Source organism: Tasmannia lanceolata, unplaced genomic scaffold, assembly GCF_043159265.1.
Source record: "Tasmannia lanceolata isolate RefF3 unplaced genomic scaffold, GAP_Taslan_0.1 ptg000044l, whole genome shotgun sequence".
Classification (NCBI taxonomy): domain Eukaryota; kingdom Viridiplantae; phylum Streptophyta; class Magnoliopsida; order Canellales; family Winteraceae; genus Tasmannia; species Tasmannia lanceolata.
Window position 1 is genome coordinate 23,982,064 of NW_027518721.1, and position 18,022 is coordinate 24,000,085.

The window sequence follows — 18,022 nt, forward strand, 5'->3', positions numbered from 1 at the left end:
ACATTGCTCTAAACCTTGTCTTTCCTGAAACAAAGAGCATGCAAAAAGATGGGTAGATCATATGCTCAAGCATAAGGAATGTTATATGACATTGTCTTTCCTGAAACCAAGCTCATGCAAAAAGGTAGGTAGATCATAAGGAATGTTATATGATTTCTTCATGTTGTGCTGTTGTTTAGCATCAAAATTTTGCTTTCCTACGTTGAGTAGTAAGATAGTATTGGCAATCAAGTTTATTTATTCATTACGACATTTCCTTATTTGTGTTCTGTAGCTTAATTTTTGCCACTTCATCAACAGCTTCATTTTCATAAATCAGCTTATGTGTCAACCAGAATCTGTAAACCTAGCTGTAAAACTTCAAACTGACCTTCATTTTCCTCGATATCATTTCATTTAACACCATTGGTTACTAGGTGATGATATTTTTTCTAACATCACGCATTGGATACTAGGTGATGATATTGTCAAAGCCCTCTGAGAAAAAGATGAGGCCGCGTTTTCTGCTTGTGTATATGATTTGTGTCACAACTTTAGATCACCTCCTCCATATCAGAAATATGCATTTTTGCAGTGACTTGGGCTAATATATTTTGTGGGATTGAAAAACTTCCATGTTCAATAGGAGGGAGATTATTAATCTGGTCCTCTCTACTGTTTTACTTTACCAACTTGCTAGATATATAAGTATAGTGGAGGCATTTTTAAATTTAAAGGAGGGAGATGAGAGAGATGAGCGCATTATCAGGCGATTTATCCAACCTGAAGATGAGATGTGCGCATTGTCAGGCCATTGATCCAACCAGTATATGTCAGTGTTGTTCATTACCATTTGCCTCACCTCGTATGGTCCATGGTCCTAGTTTCTTGGTCCAAAATTTATCTCGTAATCAGAGAGCCAAAATTTAGGCTATTCACTTTTTCCCAGCTAAAAATGTGATTGATCCTAGCCCATGGACACCTCAAGTCCCTAACCAATATGCCTGGAAACAATATAACAAACAAGCCAATATTTAATGGCTTTATCGATCATCTTCACCAATGTGAATTTTACGTTCACTGGAACTCATCTCATTTTCCTCCTAAGAAACAGTAATATTACAACTTATACGCGGATAAAAATTAACATATTGGATTTACTGTGGTATAGACCATAAAGATGAACTATAAATCCTGCAACTAAAAACCAAGATAGAAATGACATGGAATTGGGAGCAAAGATGCCAAACACTCAAAAGTAATCACCATACCTAACAAAGGGGTGTAGGTCTCAGCCTCAATAGTGTCAGTAAAATGAAATGATCCTTAATTTTATACTTCCCTCCACAGTACCAAAGCAATCCAAACTATAAAGAACATGATCTTTGCTTTTATTTGGAAATGAAAAGATAGAAGGATGAATTTAAAATCCTCCAGTACAGGTAGGTTGTGCGAAAACCAGAGCTGCACCAATTTATCTGGTCGGATCAATAGCCCCAATAATCATTCCGGATTTCATCGTCAAATTTCTTCTTCAGCTCTGGATGCTTCTCGAAGTACTCATTTGCCGTCATGGTGCTGATCTTTTTCTGTCAAGATGAACTCTTTTAAGAGGACAGTATTGAAAAGCATGCAAGGGTCTAAAACACTGGGTTTTTAAAAAAAAAATGATAAATACAGGAGTTTTTATTTCTTATTTTCCTGACCTTCATCTCTTGAACTTCAGCAATTTCTTTCTGCAATCTCTCAGATTCCTTCAGAGATTTCTCTTCTGCTGCTTTTAGTTCTATCAACTGTAATTCAGATAACATTTTGTACAATAAGCATTATAAGCAAGTGTAATTACCCACACCCTAGAGGTAGCAATAAAAGCAAGACAAACCGCACATTTTTCAGGAAAACAACAGATCTAAAAAATTCAAAGCCCTAATGGGCGTTTTAACAGCTTAAACAAAAAAAATGAAATGAGTTATCTGGAGTTTGCCATGATATAATGGGGGAGAATAAGAAAAACCTATGAAATTGGGAGTATCACATCACATCCATTCTCACCAGCTCATCAAACTTGGGTTTGTATTGAGGTGTCACAGTATCTACAAACTTGGGAATCTCTACGCCTGCTACCAAGAAGTTCAAATATTAATATGATGACAATTTAAAGGTTAAACAAATTATTAACAACAAATAGTTCCAAACACAAGGCAGATGGAATGATAATGGTATGGCATTCTCAACGGGTGATAAGGTTGACAATGGTTCTTAATCAACATAATAAATGTAATACCAGTCATAGTTTTGTTCGAGTGGAGGAAGGGGTGATGTGGATGCCGGCTTTCAGAAGGAATTTCTTTGATGGAGAATTGGAAGCTTTAGCTCGTTTTATTGAATTGCTTGAATCTTGTTACATCAAACTGTCTGGGTCGGATAAAAGGATTTGGAGTTGGGACCCATCTGGCTTCTTTTCCGTTAAATCTTTTTATTCCCATCTTGTTCCGTGTGGTGCGCCCTCTATCTTCGCCATGGTGTGGAAGTTTCCTTGTCCTCCTAGGGTACGCCTTTTGGGTGGGCGGCGTGTAGGGATAGGATCCAAACAATTAACTTTCTTCGGAAGAGGGGTATGTTTTTGGTGGATCATTGCTCCCTATGTTTGGAAGATGGAGAATCGGCTTGCCATCTCTTTATCCACTGCAAAGTTGCTAGAGAAGTATGGGGGTACATTTTGGGGAGATTTGGGATTTGTTGGGTGTTTCATTTCTCTATTTCGGATGTCTTTTTGTGTTGGGAGTCCGTGCCATGGAAGAAAAAGGGTAAGATGTTGTGGAAGATTTGTCTCCTTGCTACATTGTGGGTCCTTTGGAAGGAGCGAAATGCAAGGATTTTTGAGGGGTCCAATAGATCGCCTTAACGGTTATACATAAATATCATTGCTCTTACCATTTCTTGGGCGAAATGCTTGCCTCCGTTCCGCTTTGTCTCTGCTTATGACTTATGGGAGGGTTGGAGGGTGGTGTGTTTTAGTGGAGAATACTGATCACAGGTGGTTCAAGAGTGGGAAGCTCCACTCATTGGATGGACGAAACTTAATTTTGATGGTTCGAGCTTAGGCAATCCTGGTCCGGCGGGTATTGGTGGAATCTATCGGGATTCCAGTGGGGCTACCTTGTGGGCTTATTCGGGGCCGTTGGGAATGTGTGACTCAAATGAGGCGGAAGTCAGAGCGCTACATCAGGGTATTAAAAGAATTGCAAGAGATCATATCGACTCTACTATAGTGGAGGGGGATTCATTAAATGTGGTTAGGTGGCTTCGTGGTACCGCGGCTCCTTCTTGGAGATTTTGGTCATTTTTTGACAAAATATGTGATCTTGTAGAGGGCTCATCTATTGTTTTCAACCATGTTCGCAGATCTACAAATTGTGAGGCGGATTCTTTGGCTAGATCCGGGGTTGAGAGATTAGAGTTGGAGAGCTTTGATTTTTTTCCTCCTTGAGGTTATTGTATTTTTATTTTCTTTATTTCCTTGTAATCCTTTTGGGAGTCTTTCTCGGTCTTCCCTGTTTTAATAGTTGACTTACCATTTCAAAAAAATAAAATGTAATACCAGTTAATTTTCAAAAAAAGAAAAGAAAAGGTAATACCAGTGTGAGGTTAAAACTTAAAACCACTTAGCCTGTCAAACCACTTTTAAACTCATTTAGCAATAGTATGTCCAACCATTAAAATAGATGCATTAAAACATTGCCTTGCCTAATAAAAGGGTCGCAGAAAACACATATTACACGGTTCCCTTTTATGGCCCCAATATCTTTATATCTTTATTGAATTCGGAAGTGATTTAGTCTTAGGATTGGAGTAATTATGTGGACCTGTTTTATTTTTCTTTATAGAGCTTTAGTTAGAGTTGTAATTCCTATTTTATTAGTCCTACATGTGGGGGATGTTCACATCAATTTAAGGCCCACTTTACTTACCTATTACCGAAGGCTCACTACATAGATCCAAGCCCAAATCTTTTTAAAAAAACCTCTTAATCCTATTAACCCTCTACCATAGCCCACCACTAACAATCCCTCACCCCTTTCTTATATCCCCTTGTGACCCTACACTTAAACCCTTAAACCCCTTCTTATTATTTTTTTTTTGAAAGATGACTTTATCAATGCTACCGGCTGGGGACAAGAAGTCCCCATAATACCCCCATAATTACAAGGACATAAGGTTACACCATGTTACAATCCAGTATATCCTCAATGACAGGGACAATATAAATTGACATGGATTCCATTGTGACCCCTCTTTGGCTAGATGCTCCGCCATCTCATTGGCCGTCCTCCTACGGTGTGCCATGGAAGGTTTGATTACAGATACCATGTCCCTAATTTCAGAGATTAGGTGACGAATCTGCCATGGTCCAACAGACTTACCTGTGTTGAAAAAGATACTATTTTTTTTTTTTTTTTTTGAAAAAGATACCAATTATATTAGGAAATGTAGAAATGATTACAAGTGCACTTCATTCGGTAAAGATTCCCCCATATAAAATGAGGCATTAGATGCTCCTAATTTGGCTAGATGATCAACCAAATCGTTGGTGTTTCTAGGAATTAGAGAAAAAAGAGAAAGTACTAGACATACTCACATCTTTAATCTCATCAATGAGATTGGCTAGTCTCCACAGCCCATCGCAAATCCCTTTAGCCCACAAATCTGTGTTAGAGGAATCACTTTCTACTTCCAAACTAGCCTCTATCTGACTGATGAAAATGGTCAATCCTTGGTGGACAGCATACTCAGATCTTTAATCTCATCCATGTGATTGGCAATACTCCACAGCCCATCACAAATCCCTTTTAGCCCACAAAATTGTGTAAGAGGAATTGCTTTCTACATCTAAACTACCCTCCATCTAGCTGATGAAAATGGCCAATCCTAGGTCGGAGAGCTTGAACCTCAGCTTCTATGGAATCGGTGATATGGATTGGGCTTGAAAAGGAGTAGATTACGTCGCCTAAAGAATTACTAAAAACATCTCCAATACCATTATTGCCTGGGTTGTCAAGGGAACAACTGTCGACATTTTGCCTTGATTACCTGCCATCTTTGAGACTTTCTATGTATCAAGTTTATATTTTTTGAACCTAGGACTTTTCAATTCTTATTTTACTATTTTTGGAGCCCAAATGTCGGGGCTGTTCACATCACCTAGGGCCCACCACCACCTCACCCTTACGCCTTAGTTTGCCTTGATCATGATTCTCATTTTGAGCTTTAGCCTACTTTTGGGTATCAAATATTTTTCATTTGTCATGATTTTGGTAGCATTATAAAGGTTTTTTTATTACCTATCTAACGAGCCCAAGAAAATGCAATTTGGACGTGATTTGAGGAAGTTATGGACGATTTAAGACCGTAGCATATGCTTATGACAGGATTTCTATTTTAGAATGGTCTTATTTCATTAATATTTAAGTAGGCGAATTTGAAATAATATCATTGGGAAATAATGGGGTCCACCTCTAACTCACTAAAAGAAGTATTAAAGGAGGCCAAGGGGGGCCGAAAATAACAGAGTTGGAGAAAAATCTTTATCCTCCCTCCCTCCTCTCTCTCTCTCTCTCTCTCTCTCTCTCTCTCTCTCTCTCTCTCTCTCTCTCTCTCTCTCTCTCTCTCTCTCTCTCTCTCTCTCTCTCTCTGTGTGTGTTTTGACGTGATTTAAGAAAGGCAGGAAAAACCCCTCGCTACACGGCTGATTGCACTTCCGATCGTCAGTCCCATTTCCCCCTTAGTTTCTCTCTTCCTCCCCCACCTTCTTTACTGTCCCTGCAACTTTTAGGGGCTGTTAAACAGAGATTTAGGGGGTTGTTCATTATAAGAGTCCCCTTTCCCCCCATCCTTTGATTTGTTCTTCAATCTTTTCTTGATCTCCATCTCTCCCTTGCTGTTCAGGGGTTGCACAATCATCTCCGCACCATACTTATGGTTTTAAATTTCCACCGAAACGGACTCAAAATGACCGAAATGTTTCCATATCCATCCCACCGAAACAGAAACCGAAATGACCGAAATGCATAGACCAAAATCGTAAGTGTAATAATCATATAGTATATTAGTACGTATTATATAACAAAATCGTAAGTGTAATAATCATACAGTATATTAGTACGTATTATATAATTGTATTTATATGAAGTGAAAGCAAAATGTGGTGCATGCACTATTTAGTATTTACTAATATTTATCTGAATTACAGGTGAAATTTGAGAGTGCTAAATTGTTTGACATGCGCGACAGTGCATGTCATTAGTTGTTTGATGTTTTTAAACCATTACGGATGGTTGTCTTCCACTCTTCCTTATAATGATTTCTAGGTGTATATTTGCGCTTATTCTAGCCTTTTTCTGAAGTTTCATCTTGAAATTCTATCATTTGCATATCTTTTCATACGTTTCCTTCATCTTACAGGATTTCCTCCAAAATTTCCACCGAAACCGAAACATTTTTGTTTCCGTGGCGACCGAAATCAAAACCAGAACCGAAATTTAAAACCTTGTACATACTTCCCCCTTCTTGGCTCTCTTATTTGGTGACAGATGCAGCTTATTTGTTCTCATCGGCTTCTCGACTATTCCACCATTCCTCTTGGGACCCCTTCATGCGAAGGTTTGAGGGCGACGTGCCTACCTACCGGGTGAGAACATGCATTTGTTATTTTTCAGCCATATCAGCCATTGATTTTGATTTCACTAATTTTGATTTCACCGACACACTGCAGTCTATTTTTTATAGCTGCAGTTTATTTGTTCAGATCGGCTTTCCAACTATTCCACTGCTCCTCTTGGGCCCTTCCATGCGAGATTTGAGGGCAACGTGCCTAAATACCAGGTAAGATCATCACCATATCATCCATTGATTTTGATTTCACTGACACGCTTTGACTCTCCACACTATGCACCGATTTGCCTTGAAACTTTTACCTTAGTTTGGTGGATGTTTAGGCCCCAAACTTCAAGTCATTTCTTTATTTGAGATTGTGATCAGACCATGTATTGCTGTTGCTAAATCCATATATTCTCTTTTGATTGGTGTGATCTATTATCCACTATCTGTTTTACGTCAAGCAATACGTGGAGTACCTCCTGATATAGCAGTAAAGGCAAGATGTGTAGGCGGATCGACTCATCAAGTTCCCATTGAAATAGGATCTACACAAGGAAAAGCGCTTGCCATTCGTTGGTTATTAGGGGCATCCTGGCAATGCATTTTTAGGTAGAATTTTAAATCTAATTGTAGAACTATCTCAATGGTTATCATAAAGTAAACATCCTAGCACGATCGGTTGGCTTATCGAATGCTTAATTTTTTTAGGGACTAGTTGTACTATAAATTTGAAGACCGATGCAATGAGCTCCAAAAGGTTCTCTGAGAATCATTCACGAACCTCTGGATTTGCACCAACATTGAGTTTGATGGCATTTCAAGGAGGGGGTTTCCATCTCGCTACTACTTTAGTTTCGACAACACTACCTTTCAAAGGTGCGTTCCAATCTCTAATGATGATGAAAAAGAGTGGTGTTCTCCTTTTTTTTTTAAAAGAGCGGTGTTCAAGAGCCCGAGACTACTGTTGATTTAATATTCTAAACCATCCGATCGAGAAATGAGCCTCTGCCTTCAAAAATGCGGGGATTCCTCTTCTAAATAATCCAAAATACAGCAAAAGGTGTGAGGCGCCACAATGTTAGACAGAGAGAGCCAAAACCTTTTAATCTCCAGCTCCAAAATATCTCTAGTATCGAATTCGAAAATACCAACTTGACTACGTACCAATTGAGAACTTGGAACCAAATGAGAGAAGCCATTCTACAGTGAATGAAGAAATGTGAAGGCGATTCCTCATCAGAATCACATAGAAAACATTTGTTTAGCAGATAATGATGACGTTTTTTCAGCCTATCATCTGTGTTGATAGTGTTAAGAGTCGCCATCCAGCAGAAGGGCTGAACTCTCGACGGAACAAGGGATTTCCAAACATTTTTCTAAGTAAAGCAGGAAGCCGAAGGATTGCCTAGAAATTACCTCCAAACATTATCAAAAAGCTAATTCTCTTCCAAAATTACCTCCAACCAATTCCTTAAGGGCCCGTTTGGATGCCGAGAAGATTTTGATTTGGATTTCTCACATTTGCAGCCCTTTTTGTGTTGTGATTTGAATCCAGATCAAATCCTTGAATTTCCAAATTAGCGACTGATAGTGAAAAAAATCAAATTTCCAAATAAGCTGTGGAAATAGGTAATTGGGAATCCACAGATCTAGCAGTTTCCTTCACCCTCTTTGCTCCTCAACCTCTCCCCTGTAGTAGGAAGTACCCCCTTCCCTCTCTGTCTCCCTCAACATGAGCTGGCAGATCTATTCATTTTGTATTAAAAACTCAATTCCAAATCCAAATACAAAATATGAGGTATCCAAACAGGCCCTAAGTGTCAGTTAGGCATAAACCTCATTATACTCTACCACACATGCCTCTATACTCTGGGTCTAGGGCATCATTTGGGTCAGACATGTTTAAGCGCGATGCTTTCCCCCACAACCGATGCACTCGGCCTATGTTGTGGCTAGATTCAACACCTTAGGTAACCTAGCAAGCATGCATGCACGGGTTTACCACCTATGCAAGCAAATACACAATAGCCCATCAACCAATTTACCAAGAATGTCCATTTCAATTCATTATTACGTTTAAGGCATTGGAAGGGTCAGTCTAGGAGGGTGCATTGGGTAGACCTATTGGGGTTGCATGGAAGGCCTATATCATGCATAGTATTGTTTAGGCCACACTTCATACACAAGGCTATAAGGATTTGCTAGCAAAAGACCAACTCTCCCTCCATTCCAGCAGATTTGACTTTTAAAAACATAAGAGAAACTTGACCGAATACTGAAATATAATTCCTCAAAACTTATAACAAGTAAGGTGTTTCAAGTAAATTACAATCCGCCATTAACTATGTCATGGCAATATGCACATACCAAGAAACACAAGTCCAATCCAAAAAAAAAAAAAAACAAAGCATGTGCAATTAATATGATGAGAAGAGATGAGATTTTTTTTTTTTTTTTTTTTTGAAAGGCAAGAGAATTATTATTAGGAAGAAGAAAGAAGACTGAGATGGTCAATTCAGAAGAAAGGAAAGAACACAAAGAGAACGAAAAACAAATAAAAACAGAAGAGATGAGATATTCTATTGCAACACCTATGATCTAAATAGAAAATCATATCATGTATAATTGTAATGCAACATTCTATGAAAAGAAAAAAATTGTCATATCATGTGCAATTGTAAAGCATCATTCTGTTTTAGAAAATGGAGTAAACTAATATGATGAGAGGAGATGAGATAAATAAACTAATCTGATGAGAAGAGGTGAGATATTCTATTTAGTTCAAACTGCAGTATTTTTTTAATGTGTTTTTAGTATGGAGGCTGACATGCCATATCAACAAACTCTCCAGAAGATCAGAAGTGGTATCTCTTGAGAGGCCATTGTCACCCCCAAAATTGTCCGTTCATCCTTCATGTTTGTCTTTTACATCTAAAGGCAGTCCGAGCACAGTAAATGCTCAAGCTATTAAACACTCGGTTAGATGATATGCCTCATGATCTGTCTTTATTTTGCATTATGAACTATGATTTGTGGACACGGACACGAGCGTCGCGTGTCGACACGGACAGGGAGTGTCGGACACGGCAAAACCCCAAACTTTAGAAACGGGGACACGGCTAAAATTGAAAGTATATGTAATCATGATTTGTGGATATGGATTTGTGTGTCCAGTTTTGACATGGATACAAGTTATCTAAATGAGGTAAACACATTATTCAATCAAAATACAGAATGTCACACTTGACACGGTACAAAAACATGTCTACACACCCATATTAAGTCTAACGCTTCCAGCAATACAAGTAAAAGTCTCCAAAGGAGTGTCGACACATGTGGACACGCGTGTCGTGTCGGACACGGCAGGACACATGAGTCGGCAATAAATTCGAAGAGTTTGCCAAATCATAGATTATGATTGAAATTGAGTTGAATACTCAGCTTGCCCGCCAAGCAAATAAAAATAAAATAAAGGGCATAATTTTCAAACCAAAAAGTAAAAACTTAAATTTGTAGCATAACCCTCCCTCCCTCTCATCCATCGTACCAAAACAACAAACCTACTCAACTCTCCTTTATTAGTGTCACAGTGGTTCTTGGCAAGGTTTCAAATTTCGGTTCTGGCCACCACCCAAATTGAAATATTTCGATTTCGGTGGAAATTTCGACCAAAATCTTGTAAAAAATTTCGGTATTTCTAAAATTTTGGTGGAAATCTCTAAAATTTCAGTGAAAATCTTGTAAATTTCAGTGGAAATCTTGTAAATTAGTGTGAACACTTAATTTCGCAGAAATTTAGTAAATACACCAATTCATTATGGATTTCGTTTCGGTCCTGGCCGAAAAAAAAATATTTTAGAAGAAATGATGTTTCGGCCGAAATTTTAAACCATGGTTGTTGGTCCATCATTTCCAACAAGTTCATCATTCAAGGCATTTCAATATGGAGATCACCCAGAAAATTAGAAAGGAATTGTATAAATACCACAAGTATCAAATAAGCGGCCAGCATATCCAGGATTTTTTTTAAAATATCAAACAATAGTAAGGAATCACAGAAATGCACCAAGGCATATCCAGCTTTTTGAAGTATCCAAGTACATTGTATTAAGTTGCATTCTTTCATAAGGTAGGGGTTGTTTTTCTTGCACACCACGTCCAACTTGAATTACAAAGTTAGGGTTGGTCTTGAGGTAAGAAAATGAATGTTTCTAAAAATGATCAAAGATGAATCCAATAGGCAACACTCTCACTTCATCTTCATTGAGTCCATCACACCAAAGGCTGGCCGAGCACCTCTTATTCCCATTTCATTTAATTTCATTAAATTCAACTGCTGACGAAAATTGTATGCAATTGGAATAATCAGATCTTGATATTGATATATAATGATTCGGGCAGATGAATCTGTCTGTTTATATCCAGGTGGAAAGAGGGAAAATGATAAAGAAAAGAACGAGAAGAAAATCTCGCCTTTATGCTCCTCATAAAGAAATGGAATAATCATTTGCGAGATTACGGATTGAAACGAACAAAGACTATAGCCTGCCATTATCCATGATGATCCTCTATAGGGTAAGAAGAGAATTGTTAACAAGAAAGGAACAACCAAAGAACTCCCCTCTAAAATACCTGTTTGTGGAAGAAGTTCAAGAAAGCAGAAAGCGTTTTAGGTAAAAGTAGAGGCTTCCCTTTTACAGGCCACGAGAGAGAAGTTTCAAGAACAGGGGCATGGAAAGGAAGAAGGGTTTTTAAGCATGTGAAGGTAATATGAAACTGAGTTTCAAGCAGTCTCAAAACTCGGATTCAGACAAGAATTTGGCCTAGGTAAAAGGGAGTCAGTTGTGGCAAGTCAATGATTTCGGTCAAATTTTCATCAATTCGGGTGAGTCAAAGGAGTTTTAGCGGGGTTGGGAAAAACTCAGTCTTGGACAAGAACTCCGCCAAGGTAAAACTGAGTCGCGTCAGGGAAGTTGATGCTTGACTTGATGAGTTTTAAAACAGTGGATTGGAGGGGAGGTCTCGATAGACATGAGAATAAAAAGATATTCAGATTGAAATGATAGTGAACTTTAGTCAAAAAATATAAATCCTTGACAGGCACAAGGCAAATAGAATTAGAATATAACAAAAGAAAAACAGGAAACCATATTAGTTCATGGATACTTAAACTTAAAGTGAAGAACTTGTGTTTTCAATCTCTATGGAACTTTTAACTACCAAGGCATGGCACATACTCTCATATGCCTCTTTATACATAGCCACCAAGCGAGAGCCAATTCCCTTTCTATAATACTCCCAGTCTATAGGTTCAGGTTCCTGCATGAAAAAGATAGGGGCAATCGTTAAAAGGGATCTGAAATTATTAATAACAAAGAAATTACGCAACCCAAGCATTTACCCATTCATCAATCACCATCATAATCCCATTTTGTTGAATATGACTAACACGGTGTAAAAGAAACCAGGATGGTCAATTTTGCAGGTAGACTAATTACCTCATTTGCTCAACATGGTACTCATTCAAAAACTTTGTTGAAATGGAAAATCCTAAATTTAGCATGATACCATACAGATTTGCATGACCAAGACCAACACTCACAGAAAAATTACCATTGAAAAAGACATCTACATTTTATATACATATCCAATTTCTTTCCAAATTTCATGTACATATCCAATTCACCATTGAAAAATTACATGAAAAAGACTCCTAAAAAGATAAGGGTACGGATGGAGGCATAAAACATTTTATATTGTTTCTCAATTCCAAAAATATAAGCCTATCATTATACATGCATGTGCATATTCATGGGACATGAAAACAAAATCAAGTTATTTGAAATAATTCTAAAATTGTAAATCATACCTATGTAAATGCGACCATTCAGATATTATACAGACATGTATATGTAACTGAACATAAGCACAGTGCAAGATGTTGAATAACATGTAACGGCACTTTAGGCATTAGTTGTAGGATAGAGGGTATTATTGTCATTGTACATTGTTGCCCTATTTGGAGCCTATATATACATCATTTACATGAGGAGCTCCCTAGTGGAGACTCCCCCATCTTCTCTACTCTTCTTCTTCCTCTCTTTTACCCTTTTTTTTTACCGTGTCAAGTATCATTTAACTGGGCGTGTCTCTTTAACCCTAATCTGAAGAAGAGTCACGCCATATCATTCTCATCCTCCACGCCATTCTCTCTCTATCGCGTAACTCTTTCCCTCGCATCTGTGTACCCTTTGCTTCCCTAAAATCTCTCAACCCAAATCCCTAAAATCTTTCCCATTCCTATAAATCTCTCTCTCACACTCCCGGAAATTTCTCTATTTTTCTGTTCCTAAAATATCACTCTATTTTTCTTCTTTTTTTTGCCGTAAAAAAAGTTACCTTCAACACTGTCTCGGTATTCCTTCTCTCCCTATCTTTTCTCTCTTTTCCTTTCTTTCTTATTTTTGGAAATATATCCCTAAAATCCCTAGAATCTCTCCTCTCATTGTGCGTTGTTCTGGATTTGCCGCAACCCTTTCTCTCTCTCTCTCTCTCTCTCTCTCTCTCTCTCTCTCTCTCTCAGTTGCCCTAAATCAAAAACCCGAACAAAAAATACAAAAATCTCTCAGTTTTTTTCCTATTTTCTGTAAAACCCCATTTCTTTCTTTCTTTTAGAAAATTCATTCTGTCTCTCGGCAACTTGGGTTTGCCATAAATCCACAACCAATCTCTCATTTCTTTCTCTTTTGAATTCATTTGGGAAGAAATCTTCTTCCCAAAACCCTTTTGGCCTTCCACTAAAACCCCAAATCTCAACTCCCAATACCTTTATTCTTCTCTTTTCTATCTTTTTTGGCATGTATGGCCTTTGCGTTTGTGTACTTCTTTCCATTGTCTTCTATGGCCTTTGTGTTCTCTTCTCCAAGGTGCACCCCTAGTGTTTAATGAAATGTGTCAAAGGGGTTTTGTGCCTTGAAAGTCTTCCTTTCGTTTCAAGTTGAAGACATTTGGCCTCAACTTGAGGGGGAGTGTTGTCTTGTATTGTTTTCATGAGGTTCTCCTGTTCTTGTCTTGTTGTCATCTCTTTATTTCCGTTGCAAGTTGAAGGTATTCGACCTTCGACTTGAGGAGGAGTGTTGTCATGTAGTTCTTCTTTTGTTTTCTTTTTCTTATGTTGTCATCTCCAGGCTCATGTCTTGCCCGAAGGGGAGTATTGTTAGTGATTATGTTCTTCGTCTCCTTCATAATGTGTGTCTTCTCTTTCATGTCTTCTCTTGGCGTGGTTTTACGCATTAGTTTCTGGCTTTATGACTTATCTTTTCAAGGCGATGATTTCCCCATCGTTGATCGGCTCTTTTACAGGCGACGGTTTCGATTTCTCCGTTGACCTTTCCCGGGCGATGGTGTCCACATTGTTGGTCGGCTCTCCATCGACCTTCTTTTCCGAGCAACGGTATTCCCATCGTTGATCGGCTCTTTTACAGGCGACGGCTTTGTTTCCCTTCGACCTTGTCACTAGACGATAGTTTCCCCATCGTTGGTAGGTTATCTTTCTCTTTCTTGTCTTCTCTCCAGGCTACGTTTCCCCGACGAACTTGTCTCCTATGATTTCTCCATCGGTGGTTATCTTCACTGCTATTCACATAGCGTGCCTTGAGCACGCTCATTTTGCTCGATGGATCGCTACTATTTTCCTGCCGATGTGCTTCTATTCGATCCTTCGTGGTTTGTAGCTTTATTCGTCGGGCTCTCAATCAGGGGGAGGCTCGTTCTGTTCGCTCTCACTGTAGTATTGCATCAGGGGGAGCTATTCCTTTTCTGTGGCCGCTGATCTCGACGACCGTACTCATGGTGGTTGTTATCTTTTGTTATGCTTTCCTTACGTGTTCACCACACCATCTTGAGGATGAGTGTTATACCAAGCTGGATGTGTGTATGAGATTATGTCCTTTTTGTTATTTTTAGTTGTCGTTATGGTTTTCTTTGTACCAAGTTGGAGTTCCATAGCATATACACTCTAGCTTGAGGGGGAGTGTTGAATAACATGTAAGGGTAGTTTAGGCATTAGTTGTAGGATAGAGGGTATTATTGTCATTGTACATTGTTGTCCTATTTGGGGCCTATATATACATCAATTACATGAGGAGCTCACTAGTGGAGACTCCCCCATCTTCTCTACTCCTCTTCTTTTTACTCTCTCTAACCCTAATCTCATTTCTAACACAAGATATATAAGGTAAGATAATATCTAAAAGAACTATAGTAACAAGATATACAATATAATATATATATATATATATATATATATATATATATATATATTCAAGTAACTAAACAGGAAGTAATACATGGGACAAAACTATATTACTACATCGATTATTGTTGACAGTAAAACAAAAATTAATACTTGCATTATCAATCAATGTCTTACAATTCTGAAGTTCTGGGTAGGAGCAAATGGTATTGGGAACCAGAGAAGGCAAGAGAAAAGCAAGATAGCTCTTACAATAGATAGGGGTGAATTAAGTCCATCTAGGTTTTTATACTGGAAAAGTGGAAATTTGAAGTACAATATAACTGGATGACCTACAAATTTCTTCTAAGCCAGTAGGACCAAATGAAATCAAAACATAGGCTGAGTGGTTTGCAATGGCGAATACTCATTGGCCTTAACTTGCAAAGTCGTATGAATGCAGTGTGGATATCAATATCTACTCCACTCACATCCGATCACCACCAATCCTAACTACAAAGAATTGAAGAATTTGGATCATTTGGAATCTATTGTTTCCCCAAATCTATTAGTTTTTTTTTTTTTTGCAAAATGATAAATTTGCACCCACTGTAGGATAATTCGCACCCCTTTAACGTTAAAAGGGTTAAAGTCTCTCCTTTAATCATTAAAGGGGTGCGAATTTATCATCGCCCTTTTCTTGTAATTATTGTTCCTAGGGATAGTTAGAAGAATTTGGATCATCTCAGATACTTTGAATCCCCCTATCGTTTAGATATTGAATCTAAGATAGGGTTGGTGCTCTGTACTCTCGATTGTAATATCTTTTCATCTTAATACACCTACCCAAAAAAATCATCTTTCAAACTGTCAATCCAACCTCGATCTTACATTTTTCATCATCAAAACGAAACCCTAAATTCAGATTCTTCGCCCCATTGAAACCCTAAATAAAAGAAGGAATTCGAACCTGGCTGAACTTGGTTTGAAGAGCGATGTTGACTTCTTCAAAGGCGCGGCGGAGAGTAGAGAACTCCTTGCGAGCCTCTTCTGAGACGAGCATTTTGGCCATTCCGTCCCAATCGATTCCTTTGCTCGCCTTTATGGCCACCTCTGCTACCTTCTTCCCACTCATACCGATCTGATTTCCTCTTCTTCTTTCTTCTTTCTTCTTTCTAGAGATAGATGGAGGAGAGGCAGATGCTGAGGCTCAAAAGAACAATGTTCTGTTCAAGGGCTTTTATGTTGTGTCTCAAACAAATGAGGCACGAGTGTCGAGTGAGGACATGATAGTCATTTTGATAATTGTTTGTTCATCAATTATTTATTCTAGGGGTTCAACCCGATTTTCGGGTCTGGTTGTGTTGGCATTTCCTTGGGTTGGGTAAGGGTGGGAAAAAGCCAACCCAATTTAATTTCTGGTTGGGTAAGGGTTGAGGCCTTTGCAACTCGACCGACCTCCTGCCTCTAATTTTATCTTGATTTTCTTTCGTTATGTATTTTTCAATTTTGGCACTAGGTGAACCCGACCCAATCCAATCCAACCCGAGTTGCACCCTTAAATATTCAATAGATCCTTTTGTCTCCAGAACAACTAAAGTGCACCGCCAATAAATCAGCCCTTTAGTTAAGGGTTGAGACTAAACTCACTAAAGCGCATGGTTTTTAATCTTAGCACGTCCCACTTTGTGTATGCTATATGATAGAGTTATTGTAGTTTAAAGTATGCCAAAGGACGTCACCTCCTGTTGGCCTACATAATATGTTCTTTGTATGGTTATGACATCTTGTTTGGTTACACAAAAGCTGGGATGTCTTAGGGGTTTTGCTTGGCATTTGGGTGCCACATCAGCAAAACCTCTTATTTGGTTGCCTGACATCACAGGAAACTCTCAGGGATGTCTCCTGGCTAATACAAGGTTTTTCTCCATATTGACTACTCTCTCTTTATTGGTAATGACACCCCTACCACTACTCTATGATGGTTGACAACCAAACATTGTTTACCACTATTCTCCAAGAGGCAAATCCAATGCCTGTCTCCTCCCTATTGACTACTTTTCCCAGTACCATCCGAGCCTATGCCATGCAACCAAATAGGTGCAACCCAAGTGGCTCCCTGCAAATTGCAAATCAAAAGGGGAGTGTCTAAGAGAGTACCTCACCATATAGTAATATCTTATTTAGTGTTTTAACCCTATATAACTATTATTAGCATCTATAATATAAGATATTCAAAATGACAAGTAATGATTCGATGATACAATAATGTTGGGAAAGTTTTCATACTATCCATGGGTTGTGATGGGAAGGCAGAAACCAAAAATAGAAAGGTTTTCTAGGTTGTTTTTGGAAACCTAGGTCTGACATTTAATTTATCTTATTAAATTTTAATCAAAATAAGTTTATTGTAGCAGAAATGAAACTACAGTATGGTGTACTTTGAGTATTTGATATTCAATGGGTTATTTTGTATCATTTTATTCTTCTATTCGAGTTTGTCTGTATAATTTGTTTCTGAAAAGTTTGTGGCTAAAGTGTGTCATTGTGGCCTATAATCTGAAGATGAAGGTGAGATGTGCTTAGGAACTATTTATTGTACAAATATTGAAAAAAAGGTTGATTTAAAATTATATATATGTAGTATGTATGTGGTACATACAGGGGGTTATCACTTATCCCTCTGTTTCTTTTCTTTACCTATGATGAACAACAAGAATTTTGGTTTGACGAGGAAACCAGGCCTCAAATGGGTTCAAAACGATAATGTAGCCACGCACGTAACAATCCCCCCCCCCCCCCCCCCCCCCCCCCCTAAATTTCAGTCTTGTCCTCAAGACCAAGTTCTGGAAACTGTTTCTCCTTAGTTTCAAGATCCTCCCATGTTGCTTCAGCTGGTGACAATCCTGTTGTCTTCCTCTTCCATCATCACGTGACCATCATGTTCGTAACAACAAGCTTGATCAAAAATAGTTTCTTGCATCGGTGTCCTGGCACGAACCTTTCATTGCAATTGAAACAAAGCCCCGTAGCTCTATGTTCTTGCAACTCGGCGGCGAATGTCGCCGGACGAGAAGAGTAGAGCCTGTAGTAGTAGCTTGGGCTATTGTTTGGACTGTTTGCCTTGGTATTGATGAGGAAGCAAGATGGCTC

General features: G+C 38.5%; 1 protein-coding gene across 1 annotated transcript; it reads right to left on the bottom strand.

Moving 5' to 3' along the window:
- Positions 1-1,219: 1,219 nt before the first annotated feature.
- Positions 1,220-16,074, bottom strand: LOC143863627 (ATP synthase subunit d, mitochondrial-like). Its single transcript, XM_077374352.1, has 5 exons — positions 15,840-16,074; positions 11,874-11,955; positions 2,032-2,096; positions 1,686-1,772; positions 1,220-1,568 (listed from the first exon to the last, which is right to left on the bottom strand). Exons 1-5 carry the CDS (start codon positions 16,002-16,004, stop codon positions 1,467-1,469), a joined length of 501 nt encoding a protein of 166 aa, XP_077230467.1. The 5' UTR covers positions 16,005-16,074; the 3' UTR covers positions 1,220-1,466.
- Between the last annotated feature and the right edge of the window lie 1,948 nt (positions 16,075-18,022).

Coding starts and splice junctions, on each gene's coding strand:
- LOC143863627 (XM_077374352.1), bottom strand. CDS start 16,004: ATGAGTGGGAAGAAGGTAGCAGAGGTGGCCATAAAGGCGAGCAAAGGA. Junction 11,956..15,839: donor TTCAAACCAAGTTCAGCCAG/GTTCGAATTCCT, acceptor TTTTTCATGCAG/GAACCTGAACCTATAGACTG. Junction 2,097..11,873: donor GTATAAAGAGGCATATGAGA/GTATGTGCCATG, acceptor TCTTGGTAGCAG/GCGTAGAGATTCCCAAGTTT.